The sequence below is a fragment of the Coregonus lavaretus genome (genome assembly GCF_964263955.1).
Source record: "Coregonus lavaretus genome assembly, chromosome: 21".
NCBI classification, from domain to species: Eukaryota; Metazoa; Chordata; class Actinopteri; order Salmoniformes; family Salmonidae; genus Coregonus; species Coregonus lavaretus.
The window spans coordinates 23244687-23268389 of NC_140008.1; the positions used below are offsets into that span (position 1 = coordinate 23244687).

At 46.0% G+C, this 23703-nt stretch overlaps 1 protein-coding gene across 1 annotated transcript in view; it reads right to left on the reverse strand.

The window, feature by feature from the left end:
• Positions 1-23703, reverse strand: part of LOC311148386 (voltage-dependent R-type calcium channel subunit alpha-1E-like) — a gene marked incomplete at both ends in the record, with an annotated part of 178622 nt that overhangs the window by 39271 nt on the left and 115648 nt on the right. The window contains 8 exons of the mRNA XM_084185342.1: positions 2976-3088; positions 3652-3764; positions 3903-4112; positions 4364-4429; positions 5320-5361; positions 7756-7809; positions 7935-8050; positions 8319-8422. Coding sequence (XP_084041468.1) covers positions 2976-3088; positions 3652-3764; positions 3903-4112; positions 4364-4429; positions 5320-5361; positions 7756-7809; positions 7935-8050; positions 8319-8422 — 818 coding nt within the window. The remainder of the gene's footprint in view (positions 1-2975; positions 3089-3651; positions 3765-3902; positions 4113-4363; positions 4430-5319; positions 5362-7755; positions 7810-7934; positions 8051-8318; positions 8423-23703) is intronic.

Here is a 23703-nt window from a genome sequence, read left to right on the forward strand (position 1 = left end):
CTTTTTTTTCCTGTAGTCCACAATCATCTCCTTTGTCTTGGTCACGTTGAGGGAGAGGTTGTTGTCCTGGCACCACACGGCCAGATCTCTGACCTCCTCCCTATAGGCTGTCTCATCGTTGTCGGTGATCAGGCCTACCACTGTTGTGTCGTCGGCAAACTTAATGATGGTGTTGGAGTCGTGCCTGGCCATGCAGTCATGGGTGAACAGAGAGTACAGGAGGGGACTGAGCACGCACCCCTGAGGGGCCCCCGTGCTGAGGATCAGTGTGGCAGATGTGTTGTTACCTACCCTTACCACCTGGGAGCGGCCCGTCAGGAAGTCCAGGATCCAGTTGCAGAGGGAGGTGTTTTGTCCCAGGATCCTTAGCTTAGTGATGAGCTTAGAGGGCACTATGGTGTTGAATGCTGAGCTGTAGTCAATGAATAGCATTCTCACGTAGGTGTTCCTCTTGTCCAGGTGGGAAAGGGCAGTGTGGAGTGCAATAGAGATTGCATCATCTGTGGATCTGTTGGGGCGGTATGCAAATTGGAGTGGGTCTAGGGTTTCTGGGATAATGCTGTTGATGTGAGCCATGACCAGCCTTTCAAAGCACTTCATGGCTACAGACGTCAGTGCTACGGGTCGGTAGTCATTTAGGCAGGTTATCTTAGAGTCCTTGGGCACTGGGACTATGGTGGTCTGCTTGAAACATGTTGGTATTACAGACTCAGTCAGGGACATGTTGAAAATGTCAGTGAAGACACTTGCCAGTTGGACAGCACATGCTCGGAGTACACGTCCTGGTAATCCGTCTGGCCCTGCGGCCTTGTGAATGTTGACCTGCTTAAATGTCTTACTCACATCGGCTACGGAGAGCGTGATCACATAGTCATCCGGAACAGCTGGTGCTCTCATGCATGCTTCAGTGTTGCTTGCCTCGAAGCGAGCATAGAAGTGGTTTAGCTCATCTGGTAGGCTTGTATCACTGGGCAGCTCGCGGCTGTGCTTCCCTTTGTAGTCTGTAATAGTTTTCAAGCCCTGCCACATCCGACGAGCGTATAGGACCTCTATACCAGGCGGTGTCAGAGGAAGGCCCTCAAAATTGTCAAAGACTCCAGCCACCCTAGTCATAGACTGTTCTCTCTGCTATCGCACGGAAAGCGGTACCGGAGTGCCAAGTCTAGGTCCAAAAGACTTCTCAACAGCTTCTACCCCCAAGCCATAAGACTCCTGAACAGCTAATCATGGCTACCCGGACTATTTGCACTGCCCCCCCACCCCATCCTTTTTACGCTGCTGCTACTCTGTTAAGTATTTATGCATAGTCACTTTAACTCTACCCACATGTACATATTACCTCAACTACCTCAACTAGCCGGTGCCCCCGCACATTGACTCTGCAACGGTACCCCCCTGTATATATAGCCTCCCTACTGTCACTTTATTTTACTTCTGCTCTTTTTTTTCTCAACACTTTTTTTTTTTGTTGTTGTTTTATTTTTATTTTATTTGTTTAAAATAAATGCACTGTTGGTTAAGGGCTGTAAGTAAGCATTTCACTGTAATGTCTGCACCTGTTGTATTCGGCGCATGTGACCAATAAAATTTGATTTGATTTGATTTGGTTTCGGCGCTCGCAGGAGACCTGGAACGCTGCCCATGTACGTCTGCAGCGGGCCATCAGGCGGCAAAAGGCGAGCGCCGACCGCCACCGCAGTGAGGCCCCGGTGTATGCACCGGGGGACCGGGTCTGGCTCTCGACCCGAAACCTGCCCCTTCGCATGCCCTGCCGGAAACTGGGTCGGCGGTTTGTGGGGCCATTCAAAGTCCTGAGGAGATTGAACGAGGTATGTTATAGGTTACAACTTCCTACTAATTATCGTATTAACCCCTCGTTCCATGTGTCTCTCCTCAGGCCGGTGGTAGCTGGTCCACTCCAGGAGAATGAGATACGGGAGGTTCCTCCGCCCCCGCTGGACATCGAGGGGGCACCGGCGTACTCGGTTCGGTCCATTTTGGATTCGAGGCGTCAGGTGGGGGGCCTGCAGTATCTCGTGGAGTGGGAGGGGTACGGTCCGGAGGAACGGTGCTGGGTTCCTAGGAGGGATATCCTTGATCCATCCATGTTGAGGGATTACCACCGCAATCATCCCACTCGCTCCGTGCCGCGTCCTCCTGGCCGTCCCCGAGGCCGGTGTCGACGCACGGCTGGAGCCGCGCGTCAGGGGGGGGGGGTACTGTCACGGATTCTGCCGAGGCTGCCCCTCCTCCTTGCTCGGGCAGGTTTCGGCGTTCGTCGTCACCGGAGTACTAGCTGCTGCCGATCTATGTTCTATGTTTCTATGTTCTACCTGTTGTGTCAGATTGTTTCACACCTGTTGCCCATCTTGTGATTACTCCGCCCCTATTTAACCCTGTGGCTCCCATTGTGTTCTGTGCGTGTTTGTTGTTTGTTCTCGGATGTCGTTGGTGAGCGGGTTTATTCCTCCCTGCGTGGAGGCTTCTTGTTTCTTTACGTGATTTAGTAAAGATACGTTTTTTCCTTGAGTTCTGTGTCCTGCGCCTGACTTCAGTCTACCGCATACACTGACACCGTGACAGCTTGCTAGCAGGTTGACGTTTATTGTCATGAATCTTGCCCTGGAGGCAGAACTGAGGGATTTCCGCTAGGTGGGCCAGCCGCAATGTCAAAATTGGCTATTATTGTAAAGACTCCTTAAAACAAAGGTTAGCTTTTTTTGGTCTTCATTTAATGTTAGGTTAGGCATTAGGGTTAGCAGTGTGGTTAAGGTTAGAGTTAGGGTTAGGTTTAAAATCAGATTTTATGACTTTGTGGCTGTGCCAGCTACTGACCCTTCTGCAGAGCTGCCTCCAGGGCAAGATTCATGACAATAAATGCCAACCTGCTGCTTGCAATGCATTGCCTCATTGCATACTGCAGGAATAATGTTATAAACCAATAAGCAGGAGTAGTGAGGAGGCCTTGGACTAACTTGGTGATCTTGAATATCCTCAGCAGACGGAGAGCACGCAGCACACTGATGCCAAAGGACATTCCAGGCCTGAAGAATCCCCACATCACCTCAAAGATGCTGCCCACTATCACCTGTTAACAGACCCAGTAACAACATTACTGACAGCGGAAACAGCACAACAACAGCAGCCTTCAACATACAGTGCACAGAGAGACAAAGATGAAGGATGTCTGTTCGCACATGAGTGCAGAGGTGACGGTTTTATATAGATTCTATACAGTTTATGTCAGAATTGACTTTTCGTAGCATGTTAGGAGAACTTACACAGCAGGTTAGGAGAATTAGGTTAAGGTTAGGAAAAGGGTTAGGGTTAGTTCAAATTCAAAAAATCTCCCGATGCGAAACGAACATGCAACTTTTGTCATCCCTTTGACAAAAGCTGTATCCCATCTAGCCATTACCAGAGGTGACAGAAACAGAGCAGATACATTTACTGCACTTCATTAACTAAATTATGCCCATCAGTGTTAATTTCATTCAAAAGTCTTTAAGTCACCACCCATTGTTGTAAGTAAAGCATTTCCTCTCACTCCCTCATAATGGGGGCAATGTTACAATCTATTTCCCTGTCTTTCCCTCTGGCATGGTCTCTCCATGTTGGTTAGGGACGAAGGATAAAAATAAAAGCACTCACTCCGCAGTCGAAGCGATTGAAGGCGGAGTGGAAGTAGAGTCTGGGTCCCAGGCTGTACATCTTTAAACACATCTCAGTGAGAAACAGACCCAGGAAGAGGAACTCTGCATAGTCTGAAATACGAACAACAACAACCCTCATAAACATAGTAGGAAACAAACATTGCAAAGATTAACGTCACCCCACTTGATTTATTTTGGATGGAGATGATGGTACGTACCCGTGTATGTGTGTGTGTGTGTGTGACTTACAGAGGAACACAGACAGCCAGTGGGGCTGGTTGTGATGGACGATGGCAACACAGAGTGTGTTGAGGGCCACCAGGCCCAGTACGGTCCAGTAGAAGATGTGTGTCTTCACCATGCGGCGGATAGAGATACGCAGCAGACGCTCCTTACGCTTCAAATAAGCCATGGGTCCTCTTTTAGCACTTCTGATGCTGGCTCTGGCCATCGGGATGCCTAGAGGGGAGAGTCCTTCTCATCTATTTAGCTTAGCCCCTGACTGTAACATGTAATGATGTCTGGAAATAATGAGCTGCCATTTCCAGTTTATTCCCAATACGCCAATGACAATCTCCTCCTCTGTACTGACAGAGTCTAATATGGAGGGGGTGCCTGCTGGCAGATCATTCAACCATTCAGGGTGTTAGCTACGAACCATTGCTCTTTTCATTGCCTATGTACATACACACACACACACACACACTCACCCACAGAAGAGATGTCACCATACTGCTGGTCCAGTCCTCTCCTCTTGATTGTGGCCCTCTTCAGCACTGCAGCCAAAGGTTTCACAATGTCAGCCCGCAGAAAGCCCACACAAAACACAACATTTATGACACTCCAGCACAGAGAATGTGTCAGGACACACACAAGTAGATATACAAGATCATGACGGCATTACTAATGAGGTGAGAAGAGAATAGTGAAAATAACAAATGCATTTGCATGCCACTGTGTTCGGTGCTTTGGGTATTGTAAAACAAGAGCACAAACAGATGCCTTTAGTACACATGGGTAAGAGATTACAGCAACATGATGTTAATAAAATATGCAGAATGATGAACCCGACTAAACTACAACTAATTGTTGTTGTTGTTGGTTCTATTCTCTCGGCTATAGCCCATGCTCACAGTAAGTTTATATGGAGATCACTGGTGCAATGTCTAATTTTAGCCATATCATTCTAAAGAGCGGTTTTGAGGCACACATCTAATTCTATATGTCCCTGAAGCGGAAAATACAATGAATTATCAGGGTGAGTTGAGCTGTTCCTCCATCCAATTCTCCTACACCCTCACCACCTTTTGGTACAAATCTAATTGATTTATTCATATTTACCTAGACTTTCCCCCTTTTAATAAGCCACTGAACCAATAGGAGTGTTTGCACGAGGCACACACTGGCTGCACCCGGTCATTTCATTTCAGTTGCTAAGGCAACATCGGCGCACTCCTTAATCAAAGCTATTGCATCTTCTGCATTTACAGCTACTTTTTGTTCTCTGGTGGCAAATTTTATTTTTGGAGGTCAGAATGGCTCGTGGTTTATTTGTAAGTGGGTTTGTGGAACAATAGCTGGGTCTATTTTAGCGTTCATGTCAGACTCAGTTGTTGCAAAGGAACAAAAGGTGGCAAGGAAGTGTAGAATATAAATTGTTCCTCACCATGGTTACCGCTTGTATTCCATTCAGACAGCCTCGTGGGAGCTGTCAATCAACATTTAATAAAAACGATTTGTTTGTTGGGGGGGGAAAAATCATGCTTCACTTGATATGGTCATAACTTTGTGTAAGTGTGTGTCTGATATGTCTGGTAGGTTAAGATGATTGCTTTTGGGGGTACAGCATGCACAGTCCTCAATAGTCCTAACCAAAGTTGTTTTTGAAGTGCACCACACCAGAAGCAACAACAACGGTATTTTAGGTATAGCTAAAATGTGCTTCTAAATATGTATTTGGTATACATACAGTACATATCATGATTATACACAAGCCCAGAGACATACAGTGCATTCGGAAAGTATTCAGACCCCTTGACTTCTTCCAAAAAAAAAGTATTCTAAAATTGATCATCAATCTACACACAATACCCCAATATGACTAAGCGAATACAGGTTTTTAGAAATGTTTGCAAATTTATAAAAACAAAAAACTGAAATACCTTATTTACATAAGTATTCAGATCCTTTGCTATGAGACTCGAAATTGAGCTCAGTTGCATCCTGTTTCCATTGATAATCCTTGAGATGCTTTCACAACTTGATTGGAGTCCACCTGTGGTAAATTCAATTGATTGGACATGATTTGGAAAGGCACACAACTGTCTATATAAGGTCCCACAGTTGACAGAGTATGTCAGAGCAAAAACCAAGCCATGAGGTCGAAGGAATTGTCCGTAGAGCTCCGAGACAGGATTGTGTCGAGGCACAGACCTGGGAAGGGTACCAAAACATTTATGCATCATTGAAGGTCCCCAAGAACACAGTGGCCTCGATCATTCTTAAATGGAAGAAGTTTGGAACCACCAAGACTCTTCCTAGAGATGGCCGCCCGGGCAAACTGAGCAATCGGGGGAGAAGTGCCTTGGTCAGGGAGGTGACCAAGAACCCGATGGTCACTCTGACAGAGCTCCAGAGTTCCTCTGTGGAGATGGGCGCACCTTCCAGAAGGACCATCTCTGCAGCACTCCACCAATCAGTCCTTTATGCTAGAGTGGTCAGACGGAAGCCACTCCTCAGTAGAAGGCACATGACAGCCCGCTTGGAGTTTCCCAAAAGGCACCTAAAGACTCTCAGACCATGAGAAACAAGATTCTCTGGTCTGATGAAACCAAGATTGAACTCTTTGGCCTGAATGCCAAGAGTCACGTCTGGAGTAAACCTGGCGCCATCCCTACGGTGAAGCATGGTGGTGGCAGCATCATGCTGTGGGGATGTTTTTCAGCGGCAGGGACTGGGAGACTAGTCAGGATCGAGGGAAAGATGAACGGAGCAAAGTAAAGAGAGATCCTTGATGGCAACCTGCTCCAGAAAGCTCAGGACCTCAGACTGGGGTGAAGGTTCAACTTCCAACAGGACAACGACCCTAAGCACACAGCCAAGGCAATGCAGGAGTGGCTTCGGGATAAGTCTCTGAATGTCCTTGAGTGGCCCAGCCAGAGCCCGGACTTGAACCCAATCTAACATCTCTGGAGAGACCTGAAAATAGCTGTGCAGCGACACTCCCCATCCAACCTGACAGAGCTTGAGAGGATCTGCAGAGAAGAATGGGAGAAACTCCCCAAATACAGGTGTGCCAAGCTTGTAGCGTCATACCCACGAAGACTCAAGGCTGTAATCGCTGCCAAAGGTGCTTCAACAAAGTACTGAGTAAAGCGTCTGAATACTTTTTGTAAATGTGATATTTCCAGGGTTTTTTAATAGATATGCAAAAAAATGAAAAACCTGTTTTTGCTTTGTCATTATGAGGTATTGTGCGTAGATTGATGAGGGGAAAAAACAATTTAATCCATTTTAGAATAAGGCTGTAACGTAACAAAATGTGGAAAAAGTCAAGGGGTCTGAACAATTTCTGAATGCACTGTATTCATACAGGATAACATACACGTTTAAAGTCTTGGGAGACAAAACTTCTCAAAACACTATTTTTGAGAAAGTAAATTACTGTCACAGTCAACCAAACAGATAGTACTGTACGTTCCAACACTCAATGAGACAAAATGTATACATTTAATACTTCAGGAGAGACTGAAATTGACTGAGAATCAACAACACTTTTTCTTTCTCCCTAGCACTTACCTACGTAATACAATGTTATCTATGCATCATGCACAGTGCATAGGGTACTATGACATTAATAAATTAACAATTCATACAAAATGACATGTTTTCTACGAATTATATGTTTCAATGTAGGCCTATGTTATAGTTATGTTTACAGCGTGTGGTTGACAGTTTTAGAGGACAAGCAGATGATAATGAATCTATTCAGATATTCATGGGTGTAAAATAGAATCCCATAAATCCAGTACAGACAGATTAATTGTAAACTATGTAGTGGTGTAAAGACAATATAACCATTGGGCCATCTTTCCAGACTTACCATCAAGAGCTGATGGTCCTGAATTCTTATTATCCTCTGCAAGCATCACCTCCTCTGCAAAGCAGACCCAACAATGAAGTCTGATTCATACAGTAGAAACTTAAATATCAAGGACATTGTGTTTCTGAGGTAACTTTTCAAAAGCTTGATGTGTATTGAGTCTATAGTGGTTTCAGTACCTGCTCTGTCGATCCAGGCCCGGTAGCCATTGAGTTCCCTCTCAATCTGCTGTTGCCTCCGCAGCTTCATGAACGCCCTGCGGTTCTCCACCCGCTCCCTCTCCTTGGCAAACTCCCTGCAAGCCAACAACAACAAAAGATAATGACTGTTCTTAGACCTGTTGTTCAGCGCTGACCTGACCTCCCTCATCATTCAGACACCAGGGAGAGAAGTGTGGGGGGGGGGGGGGGGGACTCAATCCTTGTCTCCTTTACAAGCAGTTAATTAGAGTAGATTGTGCGTTAACCTTTTGTATAAAACTAATTAACTTGTGCAGACAGTGACAGTGTGTATTAAAGCTGTCAGCCACCCCAGCACAATGAGATGCTGTAACGTCGACTCACCCTGAGAGCACTCCCAATACCAGGTTCAACACGAAGAAGGAGCCGATGATTATCAGAGGGATGAAGTACATGCAGTTCCAAGTGGGGCCTAAAGCATCGTTGGTCTGTGGAGATACAAAACAAAGAGCTGACAATGAACCGGACTGTATTATTATACTGTATATACAAAGTATTCACACCACTTGACTTTTTCCACATTTTGTTGTGTTACAGCATGAATTTAAAATGGATTAAATTGATAGTTTTTTCACTGGCCTTCACGCAATACCCCATAATTTCAAAGTGGAATTATGTTTTTAGAAATTAATAAAAAATTAAAATCTGAAATGTATTCAGTCAATAAGTATTCAACCCCTTTGTTATGGCAAGCCTAAATAAGCTGAGGAGTAAGCATTTGCTTAAAAAGTAACATAATAAGTTGTATGGACTCACTCTGTTTGCAATAATAGTGTTTAAAATGATTTTTGAATGAGTACCTCATCTCTGTACTCCACACATACAATTACAGTGCATTCAGAAAGTATTCAGACACCTTGACTTTTTCCACATTTTGTTACGTTACAGCCTTATTCTAAAATGGATTAAATTGTTTTTTTCCCTCATCAATCTACACACAATACCCCATAATGACAAAGCAAAAGCAGTTGTTAAAGATTTTTTTGAAGAAAAAAAATGAATAAACATCTGAAATATCACATTTGCATAAGCATTTAGACCCTTTACTCAGTACTTTGTTGAAGGACCTTTGGCAGCGATTACAGCCTTGAGTCTTCTTGGGTATGAAGCTTGGCACACCTGTATTTGGGGAGTTTCTCCCATTCTTCTCTGCAGATCCTCCCAAGCTCTGTCAGGTTGGATGGGGAGTGTCGCTACACAGCTATGTTCAGGTCTTTCCAGAGATGTTAGATTGGGTTCAAGTCCGGGCTCTGGCTGGGCCACTCAAGGACATTCAGAGACTTATCCCGAAGCCAGGGTCATTGTCCTGTTGGAAGGTGAACCTTCGCCCCAGTCTGAGGTCCTGAGCACTCTGGAGCAGGTTTTCATCAAGGATCTCTCTGTACTTTGATCCGTTCATCTTTCCCTCGATCCTGACTAGTCTACCAGTCCCTGCCGCTGGAAAACATCTCCACAGCATGATGCTGCTAACATCATGCTTCACCGTAGGGATGGTGCCAGGTTTCCTCCAGACGTGACGCTTGGCATTCAGGCCAAAGAGTTCAATCTTGGTTTCATCAGACCAGAGAATCTTGTTTCTCATGGTCTGAAAGTCTTTAGGTGCCTTTTGGCAAACTCCAAGTGGGCTGTCATGTGCCTTTTACTGAGGAGTGGCTTCCATCTGGCCACTCTACCATAAAGGCCTGATTGGAGATGGTTGTCCTTCTGGAAGTTTCTCCCATCTCCACAGAGGAACTCTGGAGCTCTGTCAGAGTGACCATTGGGTTCTTGGTCACCTCCCTGACCAAGGCCCTTCTCCCCCGATTGTTCAGTTTGGCCGGGTGGCCAGCTCTAGGAAGAGTCTTGGTGGTTCCAAATTCTTCCATTCAAGAATGTGAGGCCACTGTGTTCTTGGGGACCTTCAATGCTGCAGACATTTTTTGGTACCCTTCGCCAGATCTGTGCCTCGACACAATCCTGTCTCGGAGCTCTACGGACAATTCCTTTGACCTCATGGCTTGGTTTTTGCTCTGACATGCACTGTCAACTGTGGGACCTTATATAGACAGGTGTGCCTTTCCAAATCATGTCCAATCAATTGAATTTACCATAGGTGGACTCCAATCAAGTTGTAGAAACATCTCAAGGATGGTCAATGGAAACAGGATATACCTGAGCTCAATTTCGGGTCTCACTGCAAATGGTCTGAATACTTACGTAAATAAGGTATTTCTGTTTTCAATTTTTTATACATTTGCAAAAATGTCTAAAAACCTGTTTTTGCTTTGTCTTTATGGGGTACTGTGTGAGATTGATGAGGAAATACATTAATTTAATCCATTTTTGGAAAAAGTCAAGGGGTCTGAATACTTTCCGAATATACTGTATCTGTAAGGTCCCTCAGTCGAGCAGTGCCTTTCAAACACAGATTCAACCACAAATACCAGGGAGGTTTTCCAATGCCTCACAAAGAAGGGCACCTATTGGTTGATGGGTAATAAACAAACAAACATTGAATATCCCTTTGAGCATGGTGAAGTTATTAATTACACTTTGGATGGTGCATTATACACACCCAGTCACTACAAAGACAGGCATCCTTCCTAACTCAGTTGCTGGAGAGGAAGGAAACCACTCAGGGATTTCACCAGGCCAATGGTGACTTCAAAACAGTTACAGAGTTTAATGGCTGTGATAGGAGAAAACTGAGGATGGATCAACAACATTGTAGTTACTTCACAATACTAACCTAATTGACAGAGTGAAAAGAAGGAAGCTTGTACAGAATAAAAAATATTCAAAAACATGCATCCTGTTTGCAATAAGGCACTAAAGTAAAACTGCAAAACATTTGGCAAATGTACTTTATGTCCTGATTACAAAGTGTTATGTTTGGGGCAAATCCAACACAACACATCACTGAGTACCACTCTTCATATTTTCAAGCATGGTGGTGGCTGTATGATGCTATGGGTATGCTTGTCATCAGCAAGGACTAGGGAGTTTTTTCTGATAAAAAGAAATGGAATAGAGCTAAGCACAGGCAAAATCCTAGAGGAAGACCTGATTCAGTCTGTTTTCCAACAGACACTGGGAGACAAATTCACCTTTCAGCAGGACAATAACCTAAAACACAAGGCCAAATATACACTGGAGTGGCTTACCAAGATGAAATTGAATGTTCCAGAGTGGCCTAGTTAAAGTTTTTACTTAAATCAGCTTGGAAATCTATGGCAAGACTTGAAAATGGCTGTTGACAGAGCTTGAAGAATAAAATAAATAATAATGTGCAAATCTTGTACAATCCAGATGTGCAAAGCTCTTAGAGACTTACACAAGAAGGCGTAGCAGTGCGGTCGTGTTCTCTGTTGTGTGTCCGTGTAAATAACCAGTTTTTTGTATTTTTTTGTATTTTACGTATATATTTCCCTATCACACTTTTCATCCTTCTACTAAATATACTTTCCTGCAACCCGCCTCACTCAATGTGGAACGGATTCTATTATTTACTCACCTTTATCTAGAATCTCCAGTTGAAACTAGCTAGCCAGCTAACTAGCTAACGAGCTACTTGCTATTAGCCACCGTTAACGGTTTTCACCCAGAACATCGGATGTCTGCCGGAATAACTGAATCACTGGACCTTAACACCGGATCGCAACTAGCTAGCCGCAACCGAATGGATGTTGCTGTAGGCTAATCACCACTGCCCCCGAAGCAAGCACCAGTTAGCCTTGAGCCAGGCCCATCTCCCGGCTATCTACCTCTCTGTCAACCAGACGGGACCTCCTAGAGTCGACACGGAGCCCCGCCGATCTATCAAAACTGGTCTGCCGACGTAATCGTCTGTGGTTTCAACAGGCTTCCCGTTGCGATGACCACGAAGATCCATCTGCTAGCCACAGCCCGCTAGCACACGCAAACAACAGCCGTGCTTCCTGCTCGCTGTGCTGTAGCACCAATTCGAGCTGCTCTCGGACTCACATATTGCTGTTCACTGGACCTTATGATCACTCAGCTGCACAGCTGATGCCTGCTGGACTGTTCCTTTACACGGTACCCTGTCCTGTTTATCTGTTTAGCCTCAGCCCAAACTTTCATCGCCATTACCAGTTGTTACCTTAGCTCTCTCTGATAACACCTGTGATTGCTTTATGCCTCTCTCTCATGTCAATATGCCTTGCCTATTGCTGTTCCAGTTAGTTCTTATTATACAATTTCACTGTAGAACCCCAAGTCCCTCTCAAACTGTCTCAAATAGCTCCTTTGTTCCACCCCCCATACACGCCGAGACCGGCTCAATCGGTGCCTCCAGTGATGCTATCTCTTTCATTGTTACCTATAACGTTTAGGTTTACCTCCACTGTACTCATATCCTTCCATATCCTTGTCTGTACATAATGCACTGAATCTATTCTACAACGCCCGGAAATCTGCCCCCTTTATTCTCTGTACCCAACGCACTAGAAGACCAGTTCTTAAAGCCTTTAGCCGTATCCTTATTCTAGTACTCCTCTGTTCCTCTGGTGATGTAGAGGCTAACCCAGGCCCTGCAGCCCCCAGTATCACTCCTACTCCCCAGAAGCTATCATTTGTTGACTTCTGTAACCGTAAAAGCCTTGGTTTTCTGCACGTTAACATCAGAAGCCTCCTTCCTAAGTTTGAGTTATTCACTGTGTTAGCACACTCCGCCAACCCTGATGTTCTAGCAGTGTCTGAATCCTGGCTTAGGAAGGCCACCAAAAATTCAGAAATGTCCATCCCAACTACAACATTTTCCGTCTAGATAGAACTGCCAAAGGGGGTGGAGTTGCAATCTACTGTAGAGATAGCCTGCAGAGCTCTATCATACTATCCAGGTCTGTGCCCAAACAGTTTAAGCTCCTACTTCTAAAAATCCACCTTTCCAGAAATAAGTCTCTCACTGTTGCCGCTTGCTACAGACCTCCCTCAGCCCCTAGCTGTGCCCTGGACACCATATGTGAATTGATTAACCCCCATCTATCCTCAGATTTCGTACTGCTTGGTGACCTAAACTGGGATATGCTTAACACCGTGGGCCATCCTACAATCCAAACTAGATGCCCTCAATCTCACACAAATTATTACATTTACATTTTAGTCATTTAGCAGACGCTCTTATCCAGAGCGACTTACAGGAGCAATTAGGGTTAAGTGCCTTGCTCAGGGGCACATTTACGTCATTTAGCAGACGCTCTTATCCAGAGCGACTTACAAATTGGTGCATTCACCCTATAGCCAGTGGGATAACCACTTTCCAATATTATTTATTATTTTATTTTTTTTGGGGGGGGGTAGAAGGATTACTTTATCCTATCCCAGGTATTCCTTAAAGAGGTGGGGTTTCAAATGTCTCCGGAAGGTGGTGAGTGACTCCGCTGTCCTGGCGTCGTGAGGGAGCTTGTTCCACCATTGGGGTGCCAGAGCAGCGAACAGTTTTGACTGGGCTGAGCGGGAACTATGCTTCCGCAGAGGAAGGGGAGCCAGCAGGCCAGAGGTGGATGAACGCAATGCCCTCGTTTGGGTGTAGGGACTGATCAGAGCCTGAAGGTACGGAGGTGCCGTTCCCCTCACTGCTCCATAGGCAAGCACCATGGTCTTGTAACGGATGCGAGCTTCAACTGGAAGCCAGTGGAGTGTGCGGAGGAGGGGGGTGACGTGAGAGAACTTGGGAAGGTTGAACACCAGACGGGCTGCGGCATTCTGGATGAGTTGTAGGGGTTTAATGGCACAGGCAGGGAGCCCAGCCAACAGCGAGTTGCAGTAATCCAGACGGGAGATGACAAGTGCCTGGATTAGGACCTGTGCCGCTTCCTGTGTAAGGCAGGGTCGAACTCTCCGAATGTTGTAGAGCATGAACCTGCAGGATCGGGTCACCGCCTTGATGTTAGCGGAGAACGACAGGGTGTTGTCCAGGGTCACGCCAAGGCTCTTCGCACTCTGGGAGGAGGACACAACGGAGTTGTCAACCGTGATGGCGAGATCATGGAACGGACAGTCCTTCCCCGGGAGGAAGAGCAGCTCCGTCTTGCCAGGGTTCAGCTTGAGGTGGTGATCCGTCATCCATACTGATATGTCTGCCAGACATGCAGAGATGCGATTCGCCACCTGGTTATCAGAAGTGGGAAAGGAGAAGATTAGTTGTGTATCGTCAGCGTAGCAATGATAGGAGAGGCCATGTGAGGATATGACAGAGCCAAGTGACTTGGTGTATAGGGAGAAAAGGAGAGGGCCTAGAACTGAGCCCTGGGGGACACCAGTGGTGAGAGCACGTGGTGCGGAGACAGCTTCTCGCCACGCCACTTGGTAGGAGCGACCGGTCAGGTAGGACGCAATCCAGGAGTGAGCCGCGCCGGAGATGCCCAGCTCGGAGAGGGTGGAGAGGAGGATCTGATGGTTCACAGTATCAAAGGCAGCAGACAGGTCTAGAAGGACAAGAGCAGAGGAGAGAGAGTTAGCTTTAGCAGTGCGGAGAGCCTCCATGACACAGAGAAGAGCAGTCTCAGTTGAATGACCAGTCCTGAAACCTGACTGGTTTGGATCAAGAAGGTCATTCTGAGAGAGATAGCAAGAGAGTTGGCTAAAGACGGCACGCTCAATAGTTTTGGAAAGAAAAGAAAGAAGGGATACTGGTCTGTAGTTGTTGACATCAGTGGGATCGAGTGTTGGTTTTTTGAGAAGATTTTATCTGGAGAGAGAGGGGAGAAAGAAGTCAAAGCATAGGGCAGGGCAGTGTGAGCAGGACCAGCAGTGTCATTAGACTTAACAAACGAGGATCGGATGTCGTCAACCTTCTTTTCAAAGTGGTTGACGAAGTCATCCACAGAGAGGGAGGAGGGGGGGGGGGGGGGATTCAGCAGTGAGTAGAATGTGGCAAAGAGCTTCCTAGGGTTAGAGGCAGATGCTTGGAATTTAGAGTGGTAGAAAGTGGCCTTAGCAGCAGAAACAGATGAAGAAAATGTAGAGAGGAGGGAGTGAAAAGATGCCAGGTCGGCAGGGAGTTTAGTTTTCTTCCATTTCCGCTCAGCTGCCCGGAGCTCTGTTCTGTGAGCTCGCAATGAGTCGTCAAGCCACGGAGCTGGAGGGGAGGACCGAGCCGGCCGGGAGGATAGGGGACACAGGGAGTCAAAGGATGCAGAAAGGGAGGAGAGGAGGGTTGAGGAGGCAGAATCAGGAGATTGGAGGGAGAAGGATTGAGCAGAGGGAAGAGATGATAGGATGGAAGAGGAGAGAGTAGTGGGAGAGAGAGAGCGAAGGTTCCGGCGGCGCGTTACCATCTGTGTAGGGGCAGAGTGAGTAGTGTTGGAGGAGAGCGAGAGAGAAAAGGATACAAAGTAGTGGTCGGAGACATGGAGGGGAGTTGCAGTGAGATTAGTAGAAGAGCAACATCTAGTAAAGATGAAGTCAAGCGTATTGCCTGCCTTGTGAGTAGGGGGGGACGGTGAGAGGGTGAGGTCAAAAGAGGAGAGGAGTGGAAAGAAGGAGGCAGAGAGAAATGAGTCAAATGTAGACGTAGGGAGGTTGAAATCCCCCAAAACTGTGAAGGGTGAGCCATCCTCAGGAAAGGAACTTATCAAGGCGTCAAGCTCATTGATGAACTCTCCAAGGGAACCTGGAGGGCGATAGATGACAAGGATATTAAGCTTAAATGGGCTAGTGACTGTGACAGCGTGGAATTCAAATGAGGAGATAGACAGATGGGTTAGGGGAAAAATTGAGAATGACCACTTGGGAGAGATGAGGATTCCTGTGCCACCACCCCTCTGACCAGATGCTCTCGGGGTATGCGAGAACACATGGTCAGACGAGGAGAGAGCAGTAGGAGTAGCAGTGTTTTCTGTGGTAATCCATGTTTCCGTCAGCGCCAGGAAGTCGAGGGACTGGAGGGTAGCATAGGCTGGGATGAAGTCAGCCTTGTTGGCAGCAGAACGGCAGTTCCAGAGGCTGCCTGAGACCTGGAACTCCAGGTGTGTGGTGCGTGCAGGGACCACCAGGTTAGAGAGGCAGCAGCCACGCGGTGTGAGGCGTTTGTGTAGCCTGTGCAGAGAGGAGAGAACAGGGATAGGCAAGTAGTGGGTTAGCTAGCACTCGTGCTTCGCCGGGGTCCGCCGAATACAATACTTACCTACAATAATTACCTACAATAACCTACAATAACCTACAATAACTACCTAAGTAAACTACCTATAATACCTGACTACAATATCTACCTACAATCTAAATACATGGTTTAAGCTTTACTCAACATCATATAAGAAGCCAAGCTTACCTCCTGCTAGAGAAAACACAACCTCTCCCGACCACCGCGCTCAACCCTAAATCCGTAAACATGGGCACCCTCATAGATATCATCCTGACCAATTTACCCTCTAAATACACCTCCGCTGTCTTCAACCAGGATCTCAGCGATAACTGCCTTATTGCCTGCGTCCGTAACGGGTCCGCGGTCAAACGACCACCCCTCATCACTGTCAAACACTCCCTAAAACACTTTAGCGAGCAGGCCTTCCTAACTGACCTGGCCCAGGTATCCTGGATGGATATTGATCTCATTCCGTCAGTAGAGGATGCCTGGTTGTTCTTTAAAAGTGCTTTCCTCTCAATCTTAAATAAGCAATCGCCATTCAAAAAATTCAGAACTAAGAACAGATATAGCCCCTGGTTCTCCTCAGACTTGACTGCCCTTGACCAGCACAAAAACATCCTGTGGCGTACTGCATTAGCATCGAATAGCCCCCGCGATATGCAACTTTTCAGGGAAGTTAGAAACCAATATACACAAGCAGTTAGGAAAGCAAAGGCTAGTTTTTTTCAAACAGAAATGTGCATCCTGTAGCACTAACTCCAAAAGGTTTTGGGACACTGTAAAGTCCATGGAGAATAAGAGCACCTCCTCCCAGCTGCCCACTGCACTGAGGCTAGGTAACACTATCACCACGGATAAATCTACAATAATCGAGAATTTCAACAAGCATTTTGCTACGGCTGGCCATGCTTTCCACCTGGCTACCACTACTCCGGCCACCAGCTCTGCACCCTCCGCTGCAACTTGCCCATGCCCCCCCCCGCTTCTCCTTCACACAAATTCAGACAGCTGATGTTCTGAAAGAGCTGCAAAATCTGGACCCCTACAAATCATCTGGGCTAGACAATCTGGACCCTTTCTTTCTAAAAAATAGCAGCCGAAATTGTTGCAACCCCTATTACTAGCCTGTTCAACCTCTCTTTCGTAACGTCTGAGATCCCCAGAGATTGGAAAGCTGCCACGGTCATCCCCCTCTTCAAAGGGGGTGACACTCTAGATCCAAACTGTTACAGACCTATATCCATCCTGCCCTGCCTTTCGAAAGTTTTTGAAAGCCAAGTTAACAAACAGATCACCGACCATTTCTAATCACACCGTACCTTCTCCGCTATGCAATCCGGTTTCCATGCTGGTCATGGGTGCACCTCAGCCACGCTCAAGGTCCTAAACGATATTATAACCGCGATCGATAATAGACAGTACTGTGCAGCCGTCTTCATTGACCTGGCCAAGGCTTTCGACTCTGTCAACCACCGCATTCTTATTGGCAGACTAAATCGCCTGGTTCACCAACTACTTCTCAGATAGAGTTCAATGTGTCAAATCGGAGGGCCTGTTGTCTGGAACTATGGCAGTCTCTATGGGGGTGCCACAGGGTTCAATTCTTGGGCCGACTCTTTTCTCTGTGTATATCAATGATGTCGCTCTTGCTGCTGGTGACTCTCAGATCCACCTCTACGCAGACGACACCATTTTGTATACATCTGGCCCTTCATTGGACACTGTGTTAACAAACCTCCAAACGAGCTTCAATGCCATACAACACTCCTTCCGTAGCCTCCAACTGCTCTTAAACACTAGTAAAACTAAATGCATGCTCTTCAATCGAACGCTGCTGGCACCCGCCCACCCGACTAGAATCACTACTCTCGACGGGTCTGACCTAGAGTATGTGGACCTCCCGAGTGGCGCAGTGGTCTAAGGCACTGCATCGCAGTGCTAGCTGTGCCACTAGAGATCCTGCTTCGAATCCAGGCTCTGTTGTAGCCGGCCGCGACCGGGAGACCCATGGGGCGGCGCACAATTGGCCCAGCGTCGTCCAGGGTAGGGGAGGGAATGGCCGGCAGGGATGTAGCTCAGTTGGTAGAGCATGGCGTTTGCAACGCCAGGGTTGTGGGTTCGTTTCCCACGGGGGGCCAGTATGAAAAAAATAAAAAATAAAAATAATGTACGCACTCACTAACTGTAAGTCGCTCTGGATAAGAGCGTCTGCTAAATGACTAAAATGTAAATGTAGAACGGATTCTATTATTTAGCCTCCAACTGCTCTTAAACGCTAGTAAAACTAAATGCATGCTCTTCAATCGAACGCTGCCCGACTAGAATCACTACTCTCGGCGGGTCTGACTTAGAATATGTGGACAACTACAAATACCTAGGTGTCTGGTTAGACTGTAATCTCTCCTTCCAGATTCACATTAAGCATCTCCAATCCAAAGTTAAATCTAGAATCAGCTTCCTATTTCACAACAAAGCCTCCTTCACTCATGCTGCCAAACATGCCCTCGTAAAACTGACTATCCTACCGATCCTTGACTTCGGCGATGTCATTTACAAAATAGCCTCCAACACTCTACTCAGCAAATTGGATGTAGTCTATCACAGTGCCATCCGTTTTGTCACCAAAGCCCCATATACTACCCACCACTGTGACCTGTACGCTCTTGTTGGCTGGTCCTCACTACATATTCGTCGCCAAACCCACTGGCTCCAGGCCATCTATAAATCACTGCTAGGCAAATCCCCACCTGATCTTAGCTCATTGGTCACCATAGCAACACCCACCCGTAGAATGCGCTCCAGCAGGTATATCTCACTGGTCATCCCCAAAGCCAACACCTCCTTTGGCCGCCATTCCTTCCAGTTCTCTGCTGCCAATGACTGGAACAAACTGCAAAAATCTCTGAAGCTGGAGACTCTTATCTCCCTCACTAACTTTAAGCATCAGTTGTCAGAGCACCTTACCGATCACTGCACCTGTATACAGCCCATCTGAAATTAGCCCACCCAACTACCTCATCCCAATATTGTTTTTTATTTTGCTCATTTGCACCCCAGTATCTCTATTTGCACATCATCTCTTGCACATCTATCATTCCAGTGTTAATACTAATTGTAATTATTTTGCACTATGGCCTATTTATTGCGTTACCTCCATAACTTGCTACATTTGCACACACTGTATATATACACTGCTCAAAAAAATAAAGGAAACACTAAAATAACACATCCTAGATCTGAATGAATGAAATAATCTTATTAAATACTTTTTTTCTTTACATAGTTGAATGTGCTAACAACAAAATCACACAAAAATTATCAATGGAAATCAAATGTATCAACCCATGGAGGTCTGGATTTGGAGTCACCCTCAAAATTAAAGTGGAAAACCACACTACAGGCTGATCCAACTTTGATGTAATGTCCTTAAAACAAGTCAAAATGAGGCTCAGTAGTGTGTGTGGCCTCCATGTGCCTGTATGACCTCCCTACAATGCCTGGGCATGCTCCTGATGAGGTGGCGGATGGTCTCCTGAGGGATCTCCTCTCAGACCTGGACTAAAGCATCCGCCAACTCCTGGACAGTCTGTGGTGCAACGTGGCATTGGTGGATGGAGCGAGACATGATGTCCCAGATGTGCTCAATTGGATTCAGGTCTGGGGAACGGGCGGGCCAGTCCATAGCATCAATGCCTTCCTCTTGCAGGAACTGCTGACACACTCCAGCCACATGAGGTCTAGCATTGTCTTGCATTAGGAGGAACCCAGGGTCAACCGCACCAGCATATGGTCTCACAAGGGGTCTGAGGATCTCATCTCGGTACCTAATGGCAGTCAGGCTACCTCTGGCGAGCACATGGAGGGCTGTGCGGTCCCCCAAAGAAATGCCACCCCACACCATGACTGACCCACCGCCAAACCGGTCATGCTGGAGGATGTTGCAGGCAGCAGAACATTCTCCACGGCGTCTCCAGACTCTGTCACGTCTGTCACATGTGCTCAGTGTGAACCTGCTTTCATCTGTGAAAAGCGGCGAATTTGCCAATCTTGGTGTTCTCTGGCAAATGTCAAACGTCCTGCGCGGTGTTGGGCTGTAAGCACAACCCCCACCTGTGGACGTCGGGCCCTCATACCACCCTCATGGAGTCTGTTTCTGACCGTTTGAGCAGACACATGCACATTTGTGGCCTGCTGGAGGTCATTTTGCAGGGCTCTGGCAGTGCTCCTCCTGCTCCTCCTTGCACAAAGGCGGTGGTAGCAGTCCTGCTGCTGGGTTGTTGCCCTCCTACGGCCTCCTCCACGTCTCCTGATGTACTGGCCTGTCTCCTGGTAGCGCCTCCATGCTCTGGACACTACGCTGACAGACACAGCAAACCTTCTTGCCACAGCTCGCATTGATGTGCCATCCTGGATGAGCTGCACTACCTGAGCCACTTGTGTGGGTTGTAGACTCCGTCTCATGCTACCACTAGAGTGAAAGCACCGCCAGCATTCAAAAGTGACCAAAACATCAGCCAGGAAGCATAGGAACTGAGAAGTGGTCTGTGGTCACCACCTGCAAAACCAGTCCTTTATTGGGGGTGTCTTGCTAATTGCCTATAATTTCCACCTGTTGTCTATTCCATTTGCACAACAGCATGTGAAATGTATTGTCAATCAGTGTTGCTTCCTAAGTGGACAGTTTGATTTCACAGAAGTGTGATTGACTTGGAGTTACATTGTGTTGTTTAAGTGTTCCCTTTATTTTTTTGAGCAGTGTATTTTCTGTTGTATTTTTGACTTTATGTTTGGTTTTACCCCATATGTAACTCTGTGTTGTTGTTTTTATCGCACTGCTTTGCTTTATCTTGACCAGGTTGCAGTTGTAAATGAGAACTTGTTCTCAACTGGCTTACCTGGTTAAATAAAGGTTAAATAAAAAATAAAAAATAAAGACTTACCCAGTAATCACTGACAAATGTGATTCTAACATGTATTGACTCAGGGGGTTGACTACTTATCTAATCAAGATATATTAGTGTTTTATTTTTCATAAATGTTTAACAAATATTTTTTTCTTCCACTTTGACATTACAGAGTATTCTGTATAGATCTTTGACAAAAAAAAGACAATTAAATCAATTTTAATCACACTTTGTAACACAACAAAATGTAATGGGGTGTGAATACTTTCTGAAGGCACTGTCCCAACCCAATAAATGGAGCCCCACATTGATGTTCCACACCTGAGATCCATGAGTGTAAATCAAGTTTTGACATCATCAACAATGGAACAAAAGCCAGTACGTTTTACACTGGCTTGAGTCAAGAGCTAGTCAGAGCCGTGTTGACTTGTAAGCAATTGCTTGGGATCATGGTAACACCACCGTTAGATCATTATGAATACAAGGGCAGATTTCCAGTTTTTCACCACATACATGTATAGCACCAATAATTAAGATAGCTGTTGGAGATGAGGAATGTTGACACCTGCAGCAACACCTCTGTCCTCTGGCTCTCAGGGTGTTTGGAGGGTCTCTGTACTGTAGCCCATACTGTTCACATCTCCGTAGGTAGCTCTGCACTGCCTCAACACCTCCCACGGGTTCCTCTCCCATGGCGTCCCACTCTCACTAATGGATTAATAAGCGCAAAGGTACAAGTTACAGTCCTATCTCAAGACAGGATTGAGCCCTATATGGAGATCCTTGTCTCTGGCTCTGTTCCTTCCTACAGTCAGAGCTTATTAATCCATTAGTGAGAGTGGGACGCCATGGGAGAGGAACCCGTGGGAGGTGTTGAGGCAGTGCAGAGCTACCTACGGAGATGTGAACAGTATGGGCTACAGTACAGAGACCCTCCAAACACCCTGAGAGCCAGAGGACAGAGGTGTTGCTGCAGGTGTCAACATTCCTCATCTCCAACAGCTATCTTAATTATTGGTGCTATACATGTATGTGGTGAAAAACTGGAAATCTGCCCTTGTATTCATAATGATCTAACGGTGGTGTTACCATGATCCCAAGCAATTGCTTACAAGTCAACACGGCTCTGACTAGCTCTTGACTCAAGCCAGTGTAAAACGTACTGGCTTTTGTTCCATTGACCTGCGGTCCACCTTGTCTGCATGCTGCTACACCTTGGGGAGCTCTGCGCTTTGTCAGACAGCAGCGTTCAGACAGTGGTAGTTTTTAACAAGCTATTAGGATGTACCACAGTCATGAGCCAGGCAGAGGCTAGCTGACTGACTACAGGAAGGAAACAGAGTTCAAACACACATCCTCAGTCTCACAGTTAAACACATCTCTCTATTACTTAATGAGGCCTGGGAGCCTATTCTGTTCTCTACCTCCGTGTGACATGTTCCTTTGTCCACGATTCGTCAAGAATCGTAATGTAACTTGAATCTTGACTTTGGGGAACATAATACAGGACTATAGTGTAGATACTGTATATCTGAAACTGAAAACCAAGTTCATCTGTGTTAAATAAGAGACAGAGAGAAATAGTATTGATTAGCTCTGGGCCAACATGAGAGGGGGAGAGTGGATCCTGTATGGCAGTAAATGGATTCTGTATCAGAGAATGCAATGAAAACAATAGAAAAGAAAAGCATGTGTACTCAACCTTGTTTTAGCAGAATGCAATGAAGTGGGTGGAATGGTTTGTTTGTGAGTGATTTACTGAATGTGTAAGAGTCTGTGTACACGTGTTTCACTGAGTGTGTGTGTCTGTGTACAGTACGTGCATGCGGTGTGTGTTCCTGTAGAAAGGAATATGAAACAGCACTAGGTATTAGTCTGCAGGCCCTTTTAACCTCTTACGGATCAGACCCTTCTTTTCAATTTCCGCCTAAAATGACATACCCAAATATAACTGCCTGTAGCTCAGGACCTGAAGCGAAGACATGTATTTTCTTGATACTATTTGAAAGGAAACACTTTGAAGTTTGTGGAGATGTGAAATAAATGTAGGAGAACTTAACACAATAGATCTGGTAAAATAAAAAACAAACAAAACAGATGTTTTTGTTGCATCATATTTGACATGAAAAAGAAAAGCCATATATTCAGATAGGAAGCTGGAGGTAATTTAGATGTTGCCTACAAGAGGGCAACAGTGTATGTGCAAAGTTTCAGACTGATAGCTTCAAGAATGAGGGAGCTACATAACATTTAGTATGAAATCACCCAGGTGTCCCTCACGAGTTTGCCCAAATGTACCCAAGTGGCCTCCAAGTGACCAAATTGGTAAATTGATACATTTTCAAGTACATAACTATAGAGAACATACAAAAATGCTATGGTAATAAAAAAATACAAGTTTACACACTCCCAGGAATATCATACAGGATGGAGCATTAGCTTCCCTACATAAAAGGTACTAACTGTGAGAGGTGATTTGAAGGAGTCAGGCGCAGGAGGGTAAATCACAGAATACAGAGTTTATTCCATAGTACAGAGTTACGCTGGATAGCGTCAAACAATCCAGTGCACAAAACAGGTGCACTGGAACAAAACAGGCACACAGGGAAAATATACCCCGGCAATACAAAATACACGTAGCTCAACCGAGCTACTCTCTCCTCACAATATAACAATCACCCACAAGGACAAGGGGGCAGAGGGAAAACGTATACATGTA